Raw genomic sequence first — 21,150 nt, forward strand, 5'->3', positions numbered from 1 at the left:
TGGTTCAATCCTAGTTTAAAACTTTGAGTGTCATTAAATTAGGTAAAAGTATTTCACTCGGAGACTTTTCGTCTATGGCAATGGATAAAATAAGAGGGAGTGAAACGAATGTAAGAGAGAGGTAGTGTGTACTTTGACACAAGGACAAAGCGCATACGCATGGGCCGGCACAGGATAACTATAAGCACCACACAATCTGGAATTTTGAGCTCCAATCTGTGTGGTGTTCATTGTTATTAGGGGAAGCTTAGCTGCGAGCTACAGGGCGCTTCCACATGTTGTGAATAGTAGAATGCTCCATTTGGAGTAGCTGCAATTGCAATCGCGGACAATCAGCGGTATCGATCGGAGAGTCTTAGTTAGGGGCCTGGTGGCACCGGCCCTCATTTATACTTATTGCCTATGATTTTTTAGTATTTAGAGCGCACAAAAAGCCAATTACTGGCTTAGGTGTATGTCCATATTGGCATGGGGCGGATTAACATCCGCACCCTTTTTCAACCTAACCTATCCCATGGCAGCCGGTTGTACGCACCGGATTGACCCGATGGAATCTTCATCGGCAAGGGCTGCCGCCTCAGTGTACGTGTTCGTCTTTTTTCGTCATGGGAGAGGCACATCCCGGAGTGCCTTCTCCGTACGCTTCTGGTCCGTGCCGGGATTGAAAAGAACCCCGGACCCTGGTTCTGTTCCGTTTGCCAGAACCGCCTTCATCATCGGTCAGTGTCGGTGAGGTGTAACCGGTGCTTGGAGTGGGTACATTTCCGTTCTTGCTCTGGCCTAACTTCGCTACGGGAGTATAGTCATACTGTCTATGTCGCTAGGTGCTGTGCGAACATAGCCAGCAGTGGGTCACAAGCGTCGCCGTCGTCGCCTTCGGCGTCCTCGTCGTCGGACTATGTGACCCCCCCGACCTCTCCCGTACGGCAATTTATGCAACGACAGCACCCTAGCCCTACTATTGCCAGGCCAGTGCCGGGAAGTGTATCGTTCTTGCAGTTAAACTGCAACGGACTGCGTGGCAAGATTGATGAGATTGTAGATTTTATGAGTCGGAAGAGTATATCGGTCGCAGCGATCCAGGAGACAAAGCTGACTAACACCTGCAGCTTGCACAGTTGTCACGGCTACAATGTGCTACGTAAGGATCGCTCAAGGAATGGAGGTGGGGGATTGGCCTTCGTTATACACCATTCCGTGCAGTATAGACCTATCTCGCCTGCGCTTGACGCTAGTGACCCATACATGGAATGTATGAGGGTAGCAGTCAGGCCTGGTACTGCCGAGATAGAGATATACAACGTGTATATACCGCCGGTTGGTAGCTGTGTCCCGATTAATGGCCAGGGCTACAACCCCGACATAAGTGGGTTGCTATCTGGCCATGGTCGTCTGGTTCTGGGGGATTTTGATGCACATCACTCGTCATGGCATTCTCCCCTAGGTAACGACCAGCGTGGCATAGCTTTGGCAGAGCAGATAGATAGCTCCACGTTTTGCACGGTGAATGAGGATGCCCCCAGTAGGATTACGAGGAGGTGCAGCAGCTCGCCAGACATCTCAATTGCATCCCCTGATCTCCTGAGTGACGTATCCTGGCAAGCAGTCATCTCTTTGGGGTCAGACCACCTCCCCATAATCCTCACCATCGACCGACCACCCGACTTCATAACCTCTGAGCGCCGGACGTTCATCATTAGAAGAAGGCTAATTGGACTGGCTTCAGAGAGTATACCAATCGCCGCTTCAATGAACTGCCACCCCCCTCTGATGTGCTTGTGGCCGAGAGGAAATTCCGAGACATCATCAACGCAGCAGCCGCTCGCTTTATACCAGCCGGTCGAATACCGCAAGTGCGACCCAATTTCCCGGCGCAAGCAGTGGTACTCGCAGACGAGCGTGATGGGATTCGTGCTATGGACCCCGCTAACCCCAGAATCAACGAGCTGAATCTGGAAATAAACAGGGTAGTCAACGAACATAAGCGGAATTTGTGGCTGGAACACTTGGAGCAATGTAACTTAGGCACCGGTGCAGGCAAACTGTGGGCCACTGTTAAGTCTCTCTCGAACCCCGGTAGACGGGACGACAGGACCTCAGTCACTTTTGGCGAGATAACCGTGACTGATCCGAAGAGATGCGCCAGGTTGTTCAACCGTCAATTTATTGTGCATCCCGAGAGAGACAGGGCAAGGAGGAGAGCCATTCGCCGTATACGTGGTCTCCGAGCCGATGAACAGCCATCACAATTTACCGTGGGCGAAGTTACGAATGTCATCCGTGGCGCCAAATCTTCCAAGGCGTTGGGCCCCGACGGAATCTCTACATTGATGTTGAAAAATCTGGATTTACTGGAGTTGAGTACCTTACCACTGTTCTTAACCTGTCATTGAACACTCTTATAGTTCCCGATGTCTAGAAAATGGGCAGAGTGATCCTGCTACTGAAGCCTGGTAAAGACCCGAATTTGGGGGAGTCGTACAGACCGATCTCCCTTCTCTCACCAGTGGCTAAGACGCTTGAGGCATTACTCCTCCCGAGCCTCGTAGGAGAATTTCCATTCGCCGAGCATCAACACGGATTTCGGAGACTGCACAGCACAACAACAGCTTTGCATGCCGTCACCACACACATTTGCCGTGGCTTCAATCAACCCAGGCCATGTGATAGGACGGTCCTCGTGGCACTGGACCTATCGAAGGCATTCGACACGGTCAGCCATGCCAAATTTTTTGAGGACATCGCCAACACGTCTCTCCAGCCAGGCCTGAAACGTTGGGTCGCGAATTATCTGTGTGGCCGCCAGTCATTTGTGGAATTTAGGGATAAGAAGTCAAAACACCGTAGAGTGAAACAGGGAGTTCCCCAAGGTGGGGTGATATCTCCGGCTCTGTTTAACCTCTACCTATCCTCCATCCCACCTTCTCCAGACGGCATAGAGATCGTATCATATGCGGACAATTGTACGATCATGGCATCAGGCCCCCACCCATTGATGACATCTGCGATAGGTTGAACGTCTACCTCAACGAGCTTGCCTCATATTTCGCTGCAAGAAATCTGAAGATATCCGTCACCAAATCTTCAGCCACACTGTTCACTACAAATACGCGTGAGGTGAATACTGAGCTGACTGTGATGGTCGATGGAGAAATGATTCCGACCATCAAGTGTCTCAAAATACTTGGCGTCACATTTGACAGCTCCTACACTTTCTCCCCACATGCCACAGCAATCTGCAATAAAGTCAAAAGTAGAAACAAGGTCCTCAAGTCACTCGCTGGCAGCACTTGGGGTGCAGACAAAGAAACCTTGTTGACCACGTACAAAGCAATTGGCCGGTCTGTGGTAAGTTATGCAGCGCCAGTGTGGTCGCGTCAACTTTGTGACACGCAGTGGAATAATATTCAGATCTGTCAGAATGCCGCCCTCCGAACTGCGACGGGCTGTCTCCTCAGTTCTCATGTGGACCACCTCCATCAGGAGACAAAGATCCTACCAGTGCGAAGACATAACTACATGCTGTCTAAGCAATACCTTTTGGGCTGTTATCGCAGAATTCATCCAAATCATCATCTTGTGGATAGATACCCACCGCCCAGAAGCCTCAAGGTAGATCTACACGATCTAGAGCGTGAGGTCCAGCGTTATAAGAGAGAACCTCTAGATCAAGCGACATATCAAGCGGGTCTGAACAACATTCATGCAGACACGGTAGCAGACGCGTTAATTGGCTACCGGGTGAATGTAGTCCTTGGAGAACGACCGCCACCCATTGCACCCGAAGAAATCGACCTCCCCCGGCAAACCAGAGTGGTTCTGGCTCAATTACGTTCCGGCAGATGCAGCCGCCTCAATTCCCACAGAGCTAGGATTGATGCCGACGTGCAAGATGTATGTCCCGATTGTAATCAGGGACCGCACGATACACGTCACCTGTTTAACTGCCCGGCCAGACCCAGATCCCTGTGGACGCACCCCATCTTAGTCGCGGAGTTCCTGGGTCTTGACACTCAACAGAATCAAGCAGACGAAAGATAGTACACAATAAACTGCTACAACAACAACAACCTAACCTATTGCCTATGGTGCCCGATATGACAATTTATTGGCACCTTTGAATAACCAATGTCCATTATGTTCTCCCGGCGATCGGTCCTTGAACCGGAACGAGCTCCACACATAGACATGTGGCTACAAGAACAACAACATACGCATGGAAATGAAAGAGAGAAAGAAGCGAAACTGAATATCCTCATAGACTAAAGTTCCGCTCCTGTAGCTACCCCAGGCCCTACAGAAGTGACAGAATGGCAAGAGGGTCGCATGCCTGAAGAGTGCTTAGAAAAGAGGTATTTACCTTTAATCTTACGCCTTCTCTCCACCATCGGAGGGAAGAGCAGATGCTCGACCATCTCCAAGTCAGGACTTCGGCCAACATCCCAAGGTTTTCATATAATCGCCGCAGACTTGCAGAATCCATCCGCTTTTTAACCCACCACAATTTGAACACAACAGCCTTTAGGACCCCCTGTCGACATTTATTGTGAGAATCTGACAGGCCGCCGTTCCTGACCTAGCATCGCATCCTGAGGATAGCAAAAAATTTAGCTTGAAAAACACTGCACACGTCTAGATGTTTATGTGGCGCCCCAACTGTTGGAACTTAAAAAAACCCCTGCCACGGTCCAGCTTGGACCAATCTGTGTAAATATAAGAATCCAAGAAGGGCAGAATGCCTCCAACCTAAAGCTCCCTCTTCAAGAGACAAACGAATGCCCGAAAACTAATGACGGCCAAGTTCCCGATTTCCTAAGCCAAAGCCCCGTTCTCATTGCCGCTCATTCAACGTTTAAGTGTCGCAAAGTCTACCTCGTACCGTTCTAGTGAACAGTACCAGCAGAGTGTTTGTGGGGTTTATGCCAAGAGTTGATGATAACTTCATCAGCATAAGCACCCTCAGTCTCTCCTCAAATGACCTGAGAGTCCCATTGATAACCAAGAGACACAAGAGAGGAAGAACTCAACTCATTTATTCAATGATTAAACGTTCTGGAATGCCGAATCAACTCTGCTTGCCTGTTGTCTTTGTTGTGTGTTGTTGTTTGACTTTTGCTTGTGTTCTTACAAAGAAAAAGAGTCCGTCGAATTTCGTAATAATTTAATAGGCAATTTCGCTATGAATGATGTCAGTGCTAGGCTTTATGCCAAAACCAGCTAACACATGGTTAGTGAAACAGGCAGTAAAATTACCTTTTTTATTTGTTTTGTTGATATTTTACTATTTTGGATGTGTGTCAGTCCTGCCAACGTTTAAAGTATAAAGAATTTATTAGAAAGAGCGTATTATTTGTCAATTTTTACCGTTAAACTGGTATATAAAACGACCCAAATATATTTCTGTACTTAAATTTGTTAACATTTAATTGGTTTAAATGTGTGAGGTATTTTTGCATGATATGGTTAATTGTGAAAAACCTGCACAGGTAATTTATCCAGAACTTTGTTGCACTGGATAGATTCCATTTCCATGCAATTCTAGCGATCGAGTGCGCTTTCGTATCATATGAAATTTCAAGTCGTATTTAATCCACTTTTATACACATTCAATAAAGAAATACACAATTCACAATAGAGAGATTTCGAACGATTTTATTCGTTCTCAAGACTAAAATATTGAAAATTGTCGTGCTGATCGTCGTTACCAGCATTAAAGTTCACTTTTGTTTTTCTTCAAATAAAGTTTAATATAGTTTGTTAGAGTTGGCAGCCCTACGTTGTTAAAATGTCATCGCTTGTTTTGCCTTTTCTCTTTCTTTGTGATTTCTGCTAGAAATCTTGTTGGCGTGTTACTGTCATTATTGTGGAAATTTTATTAAATTGCTGCAAAAAAGGAATATTTATTTTGCAAAATGTACACTGGGGAGGACTATACAAACGTGGTACGTGCATTTAATGGATATGTGTTTGTTATTGGTTTAGAAACGAAAAAAATAAAGAATTGCAAAAATGACTATAAACATAACCTTACATTCTCATTAAGCTATCCTTTCATGTATTAATTTTTCGAATTTGCTTTCAATTTTAGGAGTATTATGACGAATACGCCCATACTGGTGATCCGCAATTGGATTTGGAGTATGAACGCAGTAACTATTATCGCATGCCTGAGAATGTGAAATATTTTCTTCTCAATTTCTGCCAAGCCATCAAAGACGGTGTCTTGTTTGATATCCAGAATATGTACGAGAACACTTTCCCACAGATCAGTGATCATCATTTTGACAAATCTGCTTGGCCCGATGAGGTGGAAGTTGCCACTTTAGTGGATAATGACAATCTCTTTTTGATATTGTATAAGGAATTGTATTACCGTCACATTCATGCTCGCATTCCTGGTGGACCCAAGTTGGAACAACGTATCAATTCATTCTTCAACTATTGTGATTTCTTCAATTTGATTATATCGTCCCAAAGTCCAGTATTGTTGGAATTGCCTGATATTTGGTTATGGGAATTGGTTGACGAATTTGTTTATCAATTTCAAAATTTTGCTCAGTACAGGTAAAGTTGAATATAAATTGCAGTATATAAATAATGTGTAATATGTATGTAATGTAGTTTATGGTTGTTGTTATTGTTGTAGCCACATTTTCATGTGGAGTTGGCGATCCTCGTCAAGCTACTGTAGGTCTTCTGGTCCAAAAGACCGGTCGTCGCGGGACCAGGGTGGCCATTGGTTATTTAGGGGCGCCAATAACCGCCTTGTCCTATCAAGCATTATAGACACTCAGTATTTATGCAATAACCGGTGCCGCCCGGCCTCTCAATGAGACTCTCCGCTCAATGCCGCTACCTGTCGTTGCAGCTACTACGTATGGAGCATTCTACTATCCGCAACTTGTGGATGCGCCCGGTAGGTCACAGCTAGGCTTCTCGTGACAGCTATGAACACCACACAGATCGGACCTCAATGTTCCAGCCTGTGTCGGGATCACAGTTATACCGTGCCAGGTAATGCTATCATATTCAAAATCCATTAAGATAAAACGAGAGTGTCTATGAGTACTGTCCAATTCAAGTTTTTAGATCATTGATAACGATCATAATTTTTGGTTCACCATTAGAGAGGCGATAAAGCTGAGCAGCGCTGAACTTCTTTGTTTCCCCTAGAATTATAACCTTACGACGATGAACTACGTCGCACAAGGATATGGTAATCTATGCGCCCAAAGATATAATAGATGTAATAGTAGGTAGGTTTAGGTTGAATTATGTCACCATTAAATGGTTATCCCATTCTAACACTGCCCCACTTGGAGGCCAGTGGGGCCCATGTTGTTGGACCCATTTATTCGTATGTGGAGTTAGGGACTTTCGTCATGCTCAATAGGTGAGCGAGCCTGTTTCGGTCCATATGACCGATTGAATGTATGTCTATTGGTTATTTAAATGAGCCAATACTCGTCAAATCGAGCAAGCAATCCGGCGCCGCCTGGCCTCTCCCCTGAGACTCTAGACGACTGAATTTTTAGCTACTCCGTATACGGAGCATTCCAAAATCGACAACTTATAGACGCCACCGATAGCTCGCCTCGCCGACCGGCGTGCCCACATCATATACTCGGTGAGTGCCAAACCTTATCCTCCACCTCATCATTAAGGCAACTACCGCAGTAATCATGCGAGACTACCATGTGTGTGGCCATGTGGCCTCGCCACCACCTCCACATCGAGGTAGAAGTCTGTTCATGGATGCCGAACTGATTGGATGAAGTCGAAGGAACTACTCTTTTTTTTAATTTTTTTGATATATAGCTTAACCAAATATTTATTTTATTATCCTTATGTTATTCTAATTAAAGCCTTTTTTAAACTATTTGTTTTTACAGAGCCCGTTTGACGGACAAAACCCAAGAGGAAATTCACGAATTATGTGTTAATCACAGTAATGTGTGGAGTATATTGTGCATCCTTAACGTTTTGCATTCTTTGGTTGACATCTCAAATATCAAGAAGCAATTGGAAGCCATCTCTCTAGGCAATGACCCTCAGGCTGTAGCTGGAGAGTTTGGAGAGCTATCCTTCTACAAAATGTTGGGATATTTCTCATTGGTTGGCTTGTTGCGTGTGCACTCATTGTTGGGTGATTATTATCAAGCCATTAAAGTTTTAGAACCTATTGAAATTCACAAGAAATCGCAATATTCCCATATACCTGCTTGTCAAATTTCCACTTCGTACTATGTTGGATTTGCTTACATGATGATGCGTCGGTATGCCGATGCCATTCGAACATTCTCGGAAATCTTGTTGTACATTCAACGTACGAAACAATTATACAGTACACGTTCTTATCAAAATGACCAAATCAACAAACAAGCAGAGCAAATGTATCATTTGTTGGCCATTTGTTTGGTTTTGCATCCACAATGCATCGACGAATCCATTCAGCAAGTTTTACGCGAGAAGAACTATCACGATGCCATGTTCAAAATGCAATGTGGTGATTTGGACGTTTTCAAATCCTTCTTCTTATTCGCTTGTCCACGTTTTGTTAGCCCATGTCCTCCGGCTGCTGATGCTCCCGTCGAAGATTATGTCAAGGATCCCATGGAACATCAATTGATGGTTTTTATGGATGAGGTTAAACAACAAGCCGATTTGCCAACAACCCGCTCCTACTTAAAACTTTATACAACTTTGCCCTTGGCTAAACTCGCGTCCTTTATTGATCCCAATGCAAGCGAAGATGATGTTTCGAAATTGTTGATTCGTCTGTTATGCTTCAAGCACAAAATGCGCAATTTGGTATGGTCCAAAGGTTCAAGTGGTTTGGAAGGCACATTTAAATCTGGCTCAGAGGTAAGTTATCTTTATCCAAAATAGTAATAATAATTTATAATTTTTCATTTTCAGTTGGACTTCTATATCGATGATGATATGATTCACATAGCTGACACAAAGGTATCCCATCGTTATGGTGATTTCTTTGTAAGAAAAATATTGAAATTCAATGAACTCAACCGCAAATTGAAAAATATTAATATGTAATTTATTTTTATATTAATCATTAATCGACACATTTTTTCTTAAGAATCATAATGTAAACCAGGACTTTTTCCAAAGATGATAACAAGAGTAATAAAAATTAGGCAGATTGCCCAGAAAAAGTCCCAAGTAAAATGTGCATCTATTATGAAATTGTATGAATGTTACAGTCGGTGATTGATTATTATCATGGCGAAATTACAAAAGGACGAAACACAATGTCGCAATCCCATGGTTGTACATACCGGATTGACCCGATGATGTCCTTCATCGGCAAGAGCTGCCGCCTCTATGTACAACACACTGCTACAGCAACACAATGTGGGTTGCATTTTATCTGAGCTTTTTTTATGATGATCATCTAACATTTTCGATGAGCCGCTTCATTGTGGTACACATTATACTACATTGTACAGCGGATCATTCCTATGGCAACCGGTTGTCATTCATCGGCTAGGGCTGTCGCCTGAGTGTACGACATAAAGCGGATAGGAACTACATGAATGCCTTTTAAATCTCGTTTATTTAACGCCCAACATCTCTCTTGGTCATTAAGTTCCAATCCGAAGACACCCCCTTCCACTAGTTGGTAATTGGGGTGGATGCTCCGAAAACAGTCCAAGTTTCGACGTCGGACATTCACTGTTGCACGTTCAACCTTACATACCTTCCAGGCTGGCCGAAAGGAAAACACGTGTATACCTTGGAAGCAATTGTAGTTGTATGGACATAATATCCATCACTAAGACGGAACATATGCATTGGAAAGGGGCTGCTAGAGTGACAAACAGTCGAATTTGGGTAAGGTTTATCAGTCGATATGCATTTGTTTTGTGACCTTTTATCACTTTCTGTATCCACATGACTTTTTTTTGTACGTCAAATTCAAATAGAACGCTCTCTTATCGACATGTATTGTACTTTTATACCCTCTACCATAGGATGGGGAGGATATGTAACACATCGAAATATTGATCTGAGACCCAACAAAGTATATATATTTTTGGTCGTTTTGACGTTATAAGTCGATTTAGCCCTGTCCGTCCGTCTCTCGAAAACTTCGAAGGAATAAAGCTAGGCACTTGAAATGAATACTTCCTTTTAGTGTAGGTCGGTTGGGATTGTAAATGAGCTATATTGTTCCATGTTTTGATATATCTGCCATATAAACCGATCGTTGATTTTTACTTCTTGAGCTTCTAGAGAGCGCAATTCTTACGGAATTTGTCTGAAATTTTATATGAAGTGTTTTTATACGACTTCCAACAACTGTGCCAAGTATGGTCCAAATCGGTTCAAAACCTGATATAGCTCACAAATACACCTGTATTCTTGAGCCGCTAGAGGGCAACGACTTCATCTGTGACCTTCAATATACATAAGTGCCAAATATGGTCTGACTCAGTTTATAATCTGATATACAGGATTCACTGAATAAGGTTAAGCCAAGCGATCAGCCGATATACTTTTTTTTTAATATTTGGCAGTACTTGGCATTGAGGATGTCAACTTGTTCTCTTTTTACATTCATTCTTTGTTTACGTTTTCTCCTATATGATGACATTTTCAATCGTCAGATTTGACATCCTTAATGATGTTTATGGGGCCTATCCACTTTGTGTTTTTGCATGTGACCTAACCTTCTATTAGTGAATCCTGTCTGATATACATAGCTTCTATATAAACAGTTCTCACGATATCACTTTTTGAGCCACTATAGGTCGCAATTCTTAGCGGATTTTGCTGAAATTTCGCACAATGACTTCTACTTTGATTTCCAATAGCCAAACGAAGTATGGTATAACTTGGTATACCTTCAATATCATAGCAATTCTTGTCCATTACCTTTTGTTTGTTTATAAATAGATAGGCCCGGCCGAGTCTACATGTATGTTTTCAACAGTAAATCGTGACCACCACATGAGATTGCGTGAGTATAATTTTTGTCTCGCGAGCTTGCGTCATGTCAACTCACTCATTGTCCGGCCCTGTATTGCATAAATGCATTTGCAATTGCAGTGCAGTCACTTCTTATTGTTTAAGAGACTGCATAGTTTGGTTGTTGTTGTAGCAGTGTGTTGAAGCAATCCATCGGGTCAATCCGGTACGTACAACCGGCTGCCATGGGATTTCATAGTTTGGAACCTGCAAGCAGTGCAACAAAACATACAACCTCATAAACGTACATTAGGGCGGACCGATTTTTTTTTTCTTTTTAATCGTATAGCAAAAACGTAAACCCCGTTTAAACTGCTCTTTAAATCCGGGTTTGATGGCTCGATCATTTGTTTTTCCTTTATAAAATCAGCTCACGATAGCCTTAAATCCGGATTTAAAGAGCAGTGTAACCGGGGTTTAAGATACATAAAATTCTAAAAAACCCTCGGCTTGAAAATGTATATGCCCGCCATTGCCAAAAAAAAATTCGCTAGAAATAAAAGCTTTTTCCAAGTTGAGAGGCGAGGATTAGGATTTGTTTTAGATCCATGGTTGCTCTCGAATTAGGTTATTTTTATAAAAAGTCATAACGGTGACTCTGGTGAAATTAATCAGCTGCTCGTCACAACATTCCGATACGTTGTTTCACTATTTACAGGTAAATTGCATCAGCTGTCCTCTTGTTTACGTTTTACTATAATTTTGTATTCATTAATCTCAAGACACTCACCCACCTATATTCAAATTACAAATTTAGCCCTTTGAACTCCACTACGAAGTACAAATATGCACTAAAATGAATACATTGCGTGATAGTCTAGCAAGCATACCAGGGGCTGTACAAAATTTGGCTTCCGTGGCTTCCAACTATTACACTTATGTGGGAGGAAGGGTTCAAGGTCAAAGTGGTGATTCTTTGTCTGCGGAGGATCGCCAGAGTGTAGCATCATCCCCCACAACGACGGAATCGCTGCATAGTTTTAACGAAACTGACTCTGTCTCTGGAGCAGTGCTGATAAGCGAGAAATCTTTACCCATACCAGCGTCGTTGGTTAAAGAACAATGGAGATTAATATTTAACTCTGATGCCAGTGTCCAGGATTTGCAGGAAGCCATAAACCATTGCAAAGATTTGGTATTGATATCTGAGGAGAATAGCGAGGAACGAAGATGGTTGGTAAGGCATTTGGTGGATTTAAGGTACTCATTGGAAGAAATGCAGGAGGCGGAAAGAGATCATTTGGAAGTGGGACCATCGGGAAAAACAGTAGTGGGTCATCATTTTATAGCCCGTCAAACGGGTGTGGGCAAGGTTTTACATATACCCAAACATCGGCATTACTGTGATCATTGCACTCGTATCATATGGAGTGTGGTTCAGACTTCGTATATATGTATGGATTGTCATTATATGGTGCATCAAAAATGTGTGGATAGAGTTGCACGAGTTTGTGCTCATGTCATAGCTTCCGAACGGCAATATCCCATTTTGGAAATATGTCCAGAAATTGGATTGGCTGCCCAACGTTACAAATGCATGGAATGTGGAACTTTACTTAATTTTCGTGAGTACAATGATTTTTTCGTAAGTCACTTGTTTTAGAAGGACATCTGTAGGAAACATAAAACCCGTATAATGTTCTAATACTGAAACCAAGAGTAGATATCCGTGTTATTAGTAACACTGGAAAAGACAGAAGATCTTTAATTTATACATATGATTATTAAATGTTACTCTATTCTTCTCGAGTTCAGTTAAGCAAGGAGGTTATTATTAAAAGAAGACCATTCTGCAAAATTTTCCAAACTAATGGAATAAAAGGAAGGTTCCTTATCATTGAGCTTAAACTTCTATTAAAGAGCTGTTCCCTTATTTGCAACAGTCATTTGAATGGATTTATGCACCCCTTGACATTGAGGGCATATTCAGCGTATACAAAAAATTAAATTAGTCCCATCTGAAACCCATAAAGCCTTAAAAAGAATCTTGAAGCAAAAAAGATTTATAGATCATACTGAGAGTGACCGAGAAGGCGGAAGGGGGCAATACATCCTAGCCGATGATTATGCACTGAAATTTACGTGGACAAAGTTATGACATCATTGGCAGTGCCAAGTCGTTCAAGGCGCTTAACTCAGACAAAATATTTATTTTGGTGTTGAAACATATTTAACGCTCTGTACGTCATCACCGCACATATTAGCGGAGGTTTAAATTAAATGAAAGGCTGCGTCACACTTTTTTAAGATTTTTCAAATGCATCCCTCTAGCCGAAACAGAAACGTTAGATTATTACCCATGGATCAACAGCATACGCGTAGAAAGGTCACCGAGGGTGGGCTAAGCAGCCCCAGAATAAGCGACCGTAGAATGTGGAATTAAGGGATAAAAATTAAAATCTGTAGAGAGAAATGGAGAGGTTCAGAAGGCGCGTAGATATCTCCAGCGCTGTTTAACCTCTACCAATCTACTATACTATACCCCACACGGCATTGAAATTGTTTTAAGCCCAACCGAAGGTTCATCGGGATCTGAATGTTATAGTCGATAGCATCATAATTTCAAAATATTTTGTGTCACACTTTCGAGGCGAGCTGAATCATGGCCACATGTTTATGTGGAGGTGGCGATCCTCATCAAGATCGTTCCGATCCAAAGAACAGATTGCCGCGGGAACACGGAGGCCATCGGTTATTTGAAGACGCCAATAACTCGTCTTGCCATATGGAGCATCATAGGCACTCAGTATTTGTGCAAGAGCCGGTGCCGCCCGGCCTCTTACTAAGACTCTCCGCTCGATATCGCTGATTGTCCTCGACTGCCGTTGCAGCTACTCCGTATGGAGCATTCCACCATCTGCAACCCGTGGACGAGCCCGGCAGCGCGCAGCCAACTTCTCGTGACAGCAATGAAAAGCACACAGATCGGACATCAATGTTCCAGTCTGTGTCGTGCTCACAGTTATCCCGTGCCAGGTGTGTCAAACCGGTGCTAGTGTCAGGCTTACATCGTAGACGCCTTTTCGCAATATATTCGATATAAGTACGAATTACTACAATGTATGATCCTTGAAGCCTCCAAACCAAATATGGTTGAAAGTCTTCGAATCAAACGAAACGCGTATCATAGTGGTTGGTGTATTGAGACGGCTTTCCTTGTCTATTGCAAAAAACTCCGATCATTGAGCTCGTCTCGTAAGAGAAACAAAAGAAAAATTGTGAAATAAAATTATCTTCGCCCTAACAGGCAAAAAACTTGAAAATTTTGTGCCACATTGAACAGTATTTACAATCTTTTAACCATGCCACAGTAATTTGAGACAATGTCGTTAGAATGTTGATCACGTCCATCAGGAGCGAAGCACGGCACGGGAAAACTATGAGCACCGCAGGAGCGAATACACAATTGGATGTTCACACCCACTTTTCCAGTCATCACTTGAATCTTTATGATGTTAAGTAAGAGGTTCTGCTGTTCAAAAGAGGTTTTCTACATAAATCAGCGTATCGGGCAGGATTCGAACAGCATTAATTAGAACCCATTGTTGTTGTTGTAGCCATATACTTGCATGTGGGGTAGATGTGCTTGGCCAGTTCGCTTTGGACGATCTTTGGCAGAACGCATTATGACACGTTAGCAGATATTTGTTAACAACTTCTTATTAAATAGCGTTCTTGGAGTGTACGAACCGCCCGTAGCATCGGCCACCACAAATCAACCATGCATTGCCTCAACTACGAACCGGCAGATACAGCCGCTTCAAATCATGTTGGTTGTTGTTGTTTTATGTTGTTTAAACAGTGTGTTATACAATGAGGCGGCAGCTCTTGCCGATGAAGAACTCCATCGGGTCAATCCGGTACGTACAACCGGCTGCCATGGGATTGATGCCAGCGTACTGGAATCATATCAGGGATCCACTTGTAGAATGGGACATAGGGTTTATCGACAGCTTGGCTCACTGAGCTTTGAACGAATGGGTAGAGATGGGCGATGGGTAAATACCCAAAAGGTATTTACCCGGTAAATTGGGTAAATACCCGGATATTTACCAATTTATACCCAAAAGCTGGGTATTTATAATTTTGCAGTTACCATGGATATAAAAACATTTTTCAAAAAATTGTTGATGATTTCGTTGTTGTTGTTGTTGTTGTAGCAGTGTGTTGTACACTGAGGCGACAGCCCTTGCCGATGAAGGCTTTCATCGGGTCAATCCGGTACGTACAACCGGCTGCCATGGGATTGATGATTTCGTATTCTATGTATATAAACCTGATCTTCTGATCTCATAAAATCGGGAGATGGGATGGTCGGTCTAAGGGCAGCTATATCCAAATATAGTCCGATTTGAACCGCACTTCACAGAAATGAATAGGGGTCTACCAGTACTCACTGTGACAAATTTCATCGAAATCCGATGAACAATTGCCAATTTATTGTCTCAAGACTTTAAGTCTAGAGATCGGTCTATATAGTGGCTATATATAACTAAAATCCGATTTCAATCCTATGGCAGCCGGTTGTACTCACCGGATTGACCCGATGGAACCTCATCGGCAAGGGCTGCCGTCTGTACGTGCTCGTCTTTTTTTCGCCATGGGGTAGGCACATTCCGGAGTGCCTTCTCCGCACGCTTCTGGTCCGTGCCGGGATCGAAAAGAACCCCGGACCCTGGTTCTGTTCGGTTTGCCAGAACCGCCTCCATCATCGGACGGTGTCGGTGAGGTGTAACCAGTGCATGGAGTTGGTACATTTCCGATCTTTCTCTGCCCTCACATCATTACGGGAGTATAGTCAAAGCCAGCAGTAGGTCACAAGCGTCGTCGCCTTCGCCTTCTGCGTCCTCGTCGTCGGTCTATGTGACCCCCCGATCCTCCCATGCGGCAATGTATGCAACAATATTGCCAGGTCAGTGCCGGAAAATGTATTATTTATCGGTGGAAAGATCGATGAGATTGTGGATTTCATGAGACGAAAAAATATATTGGTCTGAGCGCGATCCAGGAGACAAAGCTGACCAACACCTGCAGCTTGCACAGTTGTCACGGCAAGCCGTCATCTCTTTTGGGGTCATACCACCTCCCCATAATTCCCACCATCGACCGACCACCCCACTTCATAACCTCTCAGCGCCGGATGTTTATTAATCAGAAGAAGGCCGATTGGGCTGGCTTCAGAGATTATACCAATCGCCGCATCAGTGAACAGGGTAGTCAACGAACATAAGCGGGATTTGTGGCAGGAACACTTGGAGCAATGTAACTTAAGCACCGGTTTAGGCAAGCTGTGGTCTACTGTTCAGTCACTTTCGAACCCCGGTAGACGGGGTGATAGGACCTCAATGATTTTTGGCGAAGTAACTGTGACTGATCCGAAGAGACGCGCCAAGTTGTTCAACCGTCAATTTGTTGTGCATCCCGAGAGTGACAGGGCAAGTAGAAGAGCCATTCACCATATTCGTGGTCCCGAGCCGATGGACAGCCATCACAATTTACAGTGGGCGAAGTTACGAATGTCATCCGTGGCGCAAAATCATCCAAGGCGTTGGGCCCCGAAGGAATCTCTACATTGATGTTGAAAAATCTGGATTTACCTGGAGTTGAGTACCTTACTACTGGCCTGTCTTTAAACACTCTTATAGTTCCCGATGTCTTGAAAATGGGCAGAGTGATCCCGCTTCTGAAGCCTGGAAAGGACCCGAGTTTGGGGGAGTCGTACAGACCGACCTCCATTCTCTCACCAGTAGCAAAGACGCTAGAGGCATTACTCCTCCCGAGCCTTGCAGGAGAATTTCCATTCGCCGATCATCAACATGGATTTTGAAGACTGCATAGCACAACAACAGCTTTGTATGCCATCACCGCACACATTTGCCGTGGGTTCAATCAGCCTAGGCCATGTGATAGGACGGTCCTCGTGGCACTGGACCTATCGAAGGCATTCGACACGGTCAGCCATGCAAAACTATTCGAGGACATCGCCAACACGTCGCTCCAGCCAGGCCTGAAACGCTGGGTCGCGAATTATCTGTGTGGTCGCCAGTCATTTGTGGAATTTAGGGATAAGAAGTCGAAGCACCGTAGAGTGAAACAGGGAGTTCCCCAAAGGTGGGGTGATATCTCCGGCACTGTCTAACCTCTACCTATCCTCCATTCCACCCCCTCCAGACGGCATAGAGAACGTCTACCTCAACGAACTTGTCTCATATTTTGCTGCAAGAAATCTGAAGATATCGGCCACCAAATCTTCAGCCACATTGTTCACTACAAATACGCGTGAAGTGAGTACTGAGCTGACTGTGATGGTCGATGGAGAAATGATTTCGACCATCAAATGTCCCAAAATCCTTGATGTCACATATGACAGCTCTTACACATTCTCCCCACATGCCACAGCAATTTGCGATAAAGTCAAAAGTAGAAACAAGGTCCTCAAGTCAGTTGCTGGCAGCACTTGGGGTGCAGACAAAGAAACCTTGTTGACCACGTACAAAGCAATTGGCCGGTCTGTGGTAAGTTATGCAGCGCCAGTGTGGTCTCGTCAGCTTTGTGACATGCAGTGGAATAATATTTGGGTCGGTCAGAATGCCGTTATTCGAACTGCGACGGGCTGTCTTCTCAGTTTTACGTGGACCACCGCCATCAGGAGACAAAGGTCCCATCCGTGCGACGACATAACTACAAGCTGTCTAACAATAACATCTGGGCTGTTACCGCAGGGACCATCCAAATCAAAACTTGTGGATAGGTATCCATACGATCCGGCAGATGTAACCGCCTCAACTTCTACAAAGCAGGATTGACGCCGACGTGCAATAATCGGGATGTGATTCCCGATTGTGACCTGGTAGCACATAACACGTCACCTTTTTAACTGCCCAGCAAGACCTAATCGACTCAGACCCAGATCCCTCTGGACATACCCCACCTTAGTCGCAAAGTTCCTGGATCTACATATTCATCAGAACCAAGTAGACGACAACAATAACCAGTATAACGGGATGACTACGAGTACCACAAGGGCTGGAATTTTCACCGTCATCTCGAGAAGCTCAGCTGCGAATTGTGGAATACTTTGTAACGGAGTAGCTACATTTGCAGTCGCGGACAACCAGCGATATCGAGTGGAGTCTCAGTGAAATGGCGGGCGGTACCACCTCTTGCTAAAATACTGAGTGCCTGTGATACTCGATATGTTCCCGCGGCGATCGGTCCTGTGGACAGGAACGAGCTCGTTCATATATGGAGCTTGACGAGGATCGCTACCTCCACATACCAATGTGGTTACAACAACAGCAGAGGCATCCGAAACACTACTCTACTTGTCCGCCATTGCTTATTTAAATCTCAGCTGCTGTATAGAACATATTTTAAATAGTTTCCACAGATGTCTATTCTAAAGCAGGTGTACATAAAGCCCATCTCATACTTTGACTTGTTTCGTAATCTTTCTGTTTCATTTTATAATTTAAGCCTTAAACTTCAACATACAATGTTTTGGAAGATTATCCAAATCTGGTACTTAGATTGATTTTTAATATTTCTTCATTTTAAGTGTTCATGTTTAAGCGTTCTAATCTAAGAACAAACTGTATGGTTTTTCACAGAAAATTCATGGATTGAACCTCGCCTGTGTGATTATACAGGCCTATATTTTTGTCCATCGTGCCATTGGAATGATCAAAGTGTCATACCTGGACGTGTTGTCCACAATTGGGATTTTGCGCCAAGAAAAGTTTCACGTTCGGCATTACAAGAAATTCAACTATTTCTTGATAAACCACTAATACGACTTGAAGAAGCCAATCCAAAGTTATTTGTTTTCCTTGAAAAGTTGGCAACCTTGAAGAAACTGCGTCAGAATTTAGTGTATATGCGTAAATATTTATCAGAATGTCGTCAGGCATTGGAGGAAAAATTGTTGGAAATTCATATAGGTAAGTGGGCAATTGTACAGTTGGGTTATTGAAAATGCTGGCAGTACATATTATACATATACATAAGATATATGTATAGTAAATGCATATATGTATCTTCAAAATTTGGTTTTCATGAAAATGTCGTGAACTTTTGACGATGTGTGGAAATTTCATTTTCTATAGACACTTTTTATTTTTTTAAAAAGTCATTCATAAAACTTGTCAAATGCGATCCATGGTGGGTCGAACTTAAAAAAAAGCTTACCGAAAACAGTATCAGCTTCAATGCTGCTATATAAAATGTGTTCTGTTCATTTATACATTTTTGAAACTATTATCATTTATACAGGTTCTCGCCGCTATCTCATTCAATCGAATGAATTGTACTCGATCAATGATTTGGAACAAACAGAAAATGGCACATTGGCAGAATATCTCCACAAGGTATTCAACTGTTTTGACAAACATATACGTGCCTGTTCTATGTGCATGGCTAAGGCTTACATCTGTGAGATATGCAGCAACGACGAAGTGATATTTCCATTCGATGATGGCTGCATTATATGCCAACATTGTAATTCCATATATCATCGTGTTTGTATGACGCGTAAAAATATGATTTGTCCGAAATGTGTTCGCATTCAGGAGAGAAGGCAGAAATTTGAAAGTAGTGAAGAGCAGGAGGATAAGTCGGAAAATTCTAACGAGAATGATGACCAAATGTAATTCTCAAGCTGATCATATGGCTATTACAAGTATATGTAGTTGTATAATAATTTTATGTTTCAATTTATGTAAACTTTTTTAATTTGGTGACTTTAATTTTAAGTTTCAATGTGCATTATACTAATTAACTTTATACAGTGTTAAGATTTTACGTCTTATATTATGTATATGCTACAATAAATTTTATTACTTGGACTTTAAATGAATAAAAACAAGTAAAAAGGCCGGGCCGAACTTAATGCCCACCACCCACCACCATGGATAAATTAACCATCCTCTTTTATAACAACTCCACTACCATATACGTTATGATATGCAAATCTAGGCTGGTCTGGATCATATTTGATTGAGGTCTCGAGAACTCTTATACCAGACACAGTTTCAGCGTAATCGGGCAACAAATCTGGTTTTAATTGAGTCGGATGTCGGGAGACTTAGAACAACTCACCACCAAATTTCAGCGAAATCGGGTAATAATTGCAAATTTTTTGAGCTTAGGACCCTAAATCCTCAGATCGGTCTATATGGAGCTATATCTAACTATAGTACGATCTACGATCCGAACGATATTTAGGTCGGATGTCGGGAGACGTAAAACTACTCAAAGTTTTAAATTTCAGCGAAATCGGGTAATAATTGCGACTTTAATGGGTTTAAGACCCTAATGCAGTTGACAACACTATGTCGTGGTAAACGTGACTTGAGCTTCGTCTTGATTGAAAATTAAAATATTTTTACATTTTCGTTAAAAAGTGAATGAAAGTTATCAGGACAAAATAAGAAGATGCTGAATTTATTCGACACTATGACGTTTCGTGGATTGTACTAAAAATCTATTAAAAATACACGATTGAACCTTTTGCATTTTTGATATTGGACTTCCGAGCTGCTTGAATGTAACGGCGTCTAACGAAGTTACAAGTGTTTGCTGCGTTCTTAAGAATAACTATATTTTGGCGAATTAGACAGACATTTTTTGCATAAAAGGTCTGCAGTTTTTATTGGTGCTGAAATTATCTTTGTGCCGTTGGCCTGAAACACGTTATTGTCGGAATTAAACGTCTAATACTGTCATTGTGAATTGGAAGCTGGTTCTGGACAACTGAATCTAACCTAAAAAAATTTATTGAGTGTGCCGCAAAGATGATTTTCTTAGATATGGCGTATCCTTGTGGTGTATGTGGTAAAGATACTACTGGTAGCAAGTGTTCGCTCTGTCGCACGTGCAATATTTGGAATCACTCAGATTGTGAAAATGTGTCTAAAACGCTATTTGCCACACTTGACAAAAATCGTAACCTGGTTGACACATGTGTTTCGTGCATGGAGGATCCGCCTGATAATTCTGATATTGCCTTCAGAGGAGAAATGAGAAGAGAATTTGCCAATCTCAAAGATTCTTTACGAAGCTTGTCTGACGATATAAAGAAGGAACAAAACGAGATTATAGCTAAGTTTGAATCCATTGTTTGCGAAACCCGTTCTGATCTTTCCAAAGGTATGCCAGACATGC

The 21,150-nt window shown here is 42.8% G+C and overlaps 2 protein-coding genes across 3 annotated transcripts; both read left to right on the forward strand.

The window, feature by feature from the left end:
* The first annotated feature begins 5,807 nt into the window (after positions 1 to 5,807).
* Positions 5,808 to 9,186, forward strand: LOC106086440 (eukaryotic translation initiation factor 3 subunit L). The gene is made up of 4 exons (XM_013251123.2): positions 5,808 to 5,942; positions 6,089 to 6,564; positions 7,893 to 8,865; positions 8,920 to 9,186. Exons 1-4 carry the CDS (start codon positions 5,913 to 5,915, stop codon positions 9,052 to 9,054), a joined length of 1,614 nt encoding a protein of 537 aa, XP_013106577.1. The 5' UTR covers positions 5,808 to 5,912; the 3' UTR covers positions 9,055 to 9,186.
* A 2,514-nt stretch (positions 9,187 to 11,700) lies between these two features.
* Positions 11,701 to 19,907, forward strand: LOC106086433 (differentially expressed in FDCP 8 homolog). 2 transcript variants are annotated; one of them, XM_013251114.2, is made up of 4 exons: positions 11,701 to 12,554; positions 18,466 to 18,510; positions 18,600 to 18,929; positions 19,261 to 19,907. In XM_013251114.2, the coding sequence occupies exons 1-4, from the start codon at positions 11,786 to 11,788 to the stop codon at positions 19,635 to 19,637; spliced, it is 1,521 nt and encodes a 506-aa protein (XP_013106568.2). In that variant the 5' UTR covers positions 11,701 to 11,785; the 3' UTR covers positions 19,638 to 19,907. The 2 variants fall into 2 exon arrangements, with proteins under 2 accessions (XP_013106568.2, XP_013106569.2); XM_013251115.2 differs by lacking the exon at positions 18,466 to 18,510.
* The last annotated feature ends 1,243 nt before the right edge of the window (positions 19,908 to 21,150 follow it).

The sequence above is a fragment of the Stomoxys calcitrans genome, chromosome 1 (assembly GCF_963082655.1).
Source record: "Stomoxys calcitrans chromosome 1, idStoCalc2.1, whole genome shotgun sequence".
NCBI lineage: Eukaryota > Metazoa > Arthropoda > Insecta > Diptera > Muscidae > Stomoxys > Stomoxys calcitrans.

Bases quoted from the DNA above. Each gene is read 5' to 3' on its own strand.
- LOC106086440 (XM_013251123.2), top strand. From the start codon at position 5,913: ATGTACACTGGGGAGGACTATACAAACGTG. The intron at 5,943-6,088 runs GTACGTGCATTT...TTTCAATTTTAG, and splicing joins GGGAGGACTATACAAACGTG to GAGTATTATGACGAATACGC. The intron at 6,565-7,892 runs GTAAAGTTGAAT...TTGTTTTTACAG, and splicing joins CAAAATTTTGCTCAGTACAG to AGCCCGTTTGACGGACAAAA.
- LOC106086433 (XM_013251114.2), top strand. From the start codon at position 11,786: ATGAATACATTGCGTGATAGTCTAGCAAGCATACCAGGGGCTGTACAA. The intron at 12,555-18,465 runs GTGAGTACAATG...TTATAATTTAAG, and splicing joins TGGAACTTTACTTAATTTTC to CCTTAAACTTCAACATACAA. The intron at 18,930-19,260 runs GTAAGTGGGCAA...TCATTTATACAG, and splicing joins ATTGTTGGAAATTCATATAG to GTTCTCGCCGCTATCTCATT.